This window comes from Hyaena hyaena, unplaced genomic scaffold, assembly GCF_003009895.1.
Source record: "Hyaena hyaena isolate Hyena2069 unplaced genomic scaffold, ASM300989v1 scaffold_1498, whole genome shotgun sequence".
Classification (NCBI taxonomy): domain Eukaryota; kingdom Metazoa; phylum Chordata; class Mammalia; order Carnivora; family Hyaenidae; genus Hyaena; species Hyaena hyaena.
This window is the reverse complement of record NW_024082134.1, coordinates 315,899-319,652: the sequence shown is the minus strand read 5'-3', so window position 1 is coordinate 319,652 and position 3,754 is coordinate 315,899. Positions and strand designations below refer to the sequence as shown.

Sequence of the window (3,754 nt, the reverse complement as noted above, 5' to 3'; positions counted from 1 at the left end):
CTCCCTCGGCGGTGGTGCCGCCTGCCCGCGGGGTAGGCATCCCAGACGCCTGCCACCCTTCAAAGCAGAGGCCCGCGGGAGACCGGCCAGGCGGCCCCGTGCGCCTCTGGGCCTCCTCTGGGGCGGCCACAGCCCAGCCTGCACCAGCGCCTCCTTCTTGGCGCCACCGCCACCTTTCATATGACATTTCCCAGACCGTTTCCTGTGTCCTTCCCTGTCCAGACAGCAGGCCTGCAGTGTCACCCGCTGTCACTGACAAGCTGCGCTCACAAACGCTTGTAGGGAAGTCGTGCTGGGTGTATATGGTAGAACACGGAACGCGTGTTAGCTCCCTCTCACCCGCGGGGGGAGGGGGGTGGTGTGCAGGGGGCCTTAAGGGAAGCTCAGCTCAGCCTTCCTCTTCCCTGGGCGGTGGGGGACTGAGCATAGGGTGTAGCTGGAGAGCCCCTTGGGGGAGGGGTTGACTGGGTGGGGAGGGCTTGGGGGGGGAGTGCTGGGGGGAGGGGGCTGTGCTGGGGGGCAGTGCTCTGGGGGGTCGTATTCTGGGGAAAGTGTGCTGGGAGGGGGAGTGCTCCAGTGGGGCAGTGCTGGGGGGGTGCCCTAGGGGAGGGGGGAGTGCTCTGGGGAGGGAGTACTCTGGGGGGGGAGTGTCCCAGGGGAGGGGAGTGCTTCAGCGGGGGGGGGGACTGACCACGGTGTAGCTGGAGAGCTGGGGTGGGGGAGGGGTTGACTGGGAGGGGAGAACTCTGGGGGGGGCCCAAGCGCCCGCCCCCTCCTCCACCCCGCTGCAGAGACCTGACCCGCCTCCCCGCCCCCCTGCAGGGCCCCAGCGTCTGTCGGTGAGCAGCCTGCTCGTCTGCCACGGCCTGCTCATGGTCGGCACCAGCCTGGGCTTCGTCGTGGCCCTGCCCGTGCCTCGTCTGCAGGGGATCCCCAAAGTGACCGGTGAGTGGACCCCTGCGCACAGACGGACCGTCCCCGAAGCTGGCCGAGCCCGCCCGCCGCCTCGCGCCTCTGTCCCGGGAGCTGCTTACCCAGTGTGACTGACCTGGGGTCCGGGTTTCCTTCTCTGCTGGCGCGGCCGGCAGATGGCCTGCTCCTGGGACCCAGCTTCTGCTTGCTCTTCTGCCTCCTGATAGCTGCCCCGGGGAGCGTTCCCCCAAAACACGCGGTCCTTCACCTTTCCCGCCACCTCTTAGTTTCCGTCGTTTACACACAGCTTTGCTCAGTGGGAGTGGGTGCTGCTTGTATTTCATGTTGCAAAGAGGGAGGCCCAGCATCTGAACATGTTAGGTGTGCTTTTTTGCACAACGTTGGTAGGAATTCAAATGGGTACAGCCTTTTCAGGAAGCAATTTGGCATTTTGGATCACGAGCCCGAAAGGGCTCACGTGTCTGCATTCTGGACTTTTCAACTCAGAAATCTGCCTTGGGAAGCAGCCAAGTCTATGAACAAAAACAAGGTGCAAAACAGATATTTAGTACACCGCTCAACTTCTAGAAGCCCAGAATAGGAAGCAACTTAAAAATTTGGGAGAAAAATATTTGAGAAAATGGCTTTCCGGCCGTTTCAGTGTATAAGGTAGCCAGTGAAACGGTGCTTGTAGAGAGCTTTGAAGGAAGCCAAGAAAACATCAGCCCCGTGAGGAAAGCCAGGATCGCAGATGTTACGCTGCCGATGTGGTTTGGACGGGGAGGAGGGGCAGGCGGGGGCGCGGGGGGCAGACGCACTGTTGCACGTGGTGATTGCTGAGTGACCCCTCCCCCTGCCCGCCAGGAAGAGGCATGGTCTCCTACCACGCGCACAACGGGCCCGTCAAGTTCCTGGTCATGGCCACCGCCGCCCTCAGGACAGACAAGGACAAACCCACGGACAGCCCGCCACCCGGCACGGACCCCCCGGAGGCGGACCCCAGCGAGGTGCCGGGCCCCGGCCTGAGTCGCGGAAGCCCAGACGCCGTCTGGCTGGGGAGTTCGCTGGGCTCCGTGACTAACAGAAGCGATTTCTCCTCGTCGTCTGGGTCCCTGGCCCCGTCGCAGGGCTCAGGCTCCCTGGAGCCCAGGCCAGAGGAGAGCGTCGTCTACGACCTCCTGCGGCTGCCCAGCGTGTCGCCGGGCCGGGGGCGGCGGGTCAGGAGGGCCAAGGCCAGCTCCGTGCTGGTGGTGTGCGGGGGCCAGGGCCACCGGCGTGTGAGCCGGAGGGCCCGGCAGCAGCGGCCCGAGGAGCTGGCCTCCTCCGTCATGGTCTGGCAGGTCCCCCTGCTGAACGCGTGAGCCCGCTGCCCCCAGCTGGCCGCGTCCTTGCAGCCAAGCCGGGCAGCCTGAGGGCTGTGGCCGTGTCTACACTGGTTGAGGGTAAATTAAGTCTTCGGGGAAGAAATGTGCAATAGCATCACGGTGGTGTTTCCCCGCCAGCTCGTTGCCTCTGTTCTCAGCACAGATGCTGGCAAGGAGGCAGAGGGGCGCACGGGGCTGGGGCAGCCGGGCGTCTGGGGTGCTGGGTGCCACAGTCCACGCAGACACCCCGCTTGGCGCCCACTCTTGGGCCCCGCTGCTTAGCAAGTCCGCAGACCAGGAGCTCACGGGGAAATGTCGCTTATTCATTAGTGGACACATTTATTAACAATTCTTAGAGTAATCCTACTTGGTCCAGAGTCTCTCCTTTTATTTATATTGTACATCTTCGTGTTGCAGTACAGAGTTGGTAACAAGAGAGGCCAGCGGCGGACCCCGGTCCGGGTGGCGGGAGTTGCTCTCTGAAGTGGACTGGGCTCTCCAAAGCAGCATGATGCGTGTATTGTATATTTTAACAAAGTAGTATTTTTGTATTGCCTTTTTTCTATTAAAAATTAACAGTTAATATTTTAGTCAGTATATTATCCGTAACATTTCACAAGTAATGTTTTGCTTTGAACCAAAACACTCAATACCTTATCAACATTTAGACTCGCGCATCAACACCAAAAGATCCTTCCCGTCCATCCTAGAGCATCCGTACCCCCGTCAGAAACGCAAGTTTCCCTGTTGTAGGAAGTGCTTGGCCTGGGCCCTTTCCGGCTGTTTCCTCCGCCGATTGACCTGGACCACGGAGTCTGTCTTCAATACGCCTTCTGAAGTGACTCATGGTGCTAGCGGGTGTGGGTGCGTCCCGGCGGGGGGTGAGCCCAGGCCGGAGACATTGCGGTCAGCACACCCGTCACCTCGAGCTGCCTCCTGCAAGCACACGGGTCACAGCCACCGCGCGGTCGAGGAGAGCGGGCGGTGAGCCCCGCTCCGCGCAGTGTGGCTTTACGTGTCGGTGTTGTGCTTAGCGAGGGGTTTAAAGGCATTAATGCAGACACTGCCGGAGATAAACTTCTCAGCACTTTACAGACGACTAAAAAATGCTAATTTTTTGACTTAGCCAAATATTTTTCAAGGTGCGTATACACCCCCACACGAACTTAATCTCTCCCCAAGCTTTCTTAAATTGTTAGCTGCTACCTGAAGTCATAAATAAAGCCTCTTTATTTAAAAATTCTGTATTCGAATTGCCTTTTTTCCTCATAAAACACAGAGGGGCAGTTAGGGTCCTGGCATGTGGAGGGGGGCGTCCGAGGGGCCATTTCAAGTTCAGGATCGCCACCCGCCGGCCTGGGAGATTAGCACGAATTCCACAGACGGTCCTGGTGTGAGCAGAAACAGTGCTGTGATTGGAGGTGGGCGCTAAGACACGGCCAAGAGACTCCCGCACTTGCCGGCTTACGTGTTGACTC

General features: G+C 59.9%; 1 protein-coding gene across 1 annotated transcript; it reads left to right on the top strand.

Annotated features, from left to right (window-relative positions):
- The first annotated feature begins 764 nt into the window (after positions 1-764).
- LOC120225746 (rho guanine nucleotide exchange factor 10-like) lies at positions 765-3,519 on the top strand. The gene is made up of 2 exons (XM_039223903.1): positions 765-945; positions 1,777-3,519. Exons 1-2 carry the CDS (start codon positions 873-875, stop codon positions 2,271-2,273), a joined length of 570 nt encoding a protein of 189 aa, XP_039079834.1. The 5' UTR covers positions 765-872; the 3' UTR covers positions 2,274-3,519.
- The last annotated feature ends 235 nt before the right edge of the window (positions 3,520-3,754 follow it).

Coding starts and splice junctions, on each gene's coding strand:
- LOC120225746 (XM_039223903.1), top strand. CDS start 873: ATGGTCGGCACCAGCCTGGGCTTCGTCGTGGCCCTGCCCGTGCCTCGT. Junction 946..1,776: donor GGGGATCCCCAAAGTGACCG/GTGAGTGGACCC, acceptor CCTGCCCGCCAG/GAAGAGGCATGGTCTCCTAC.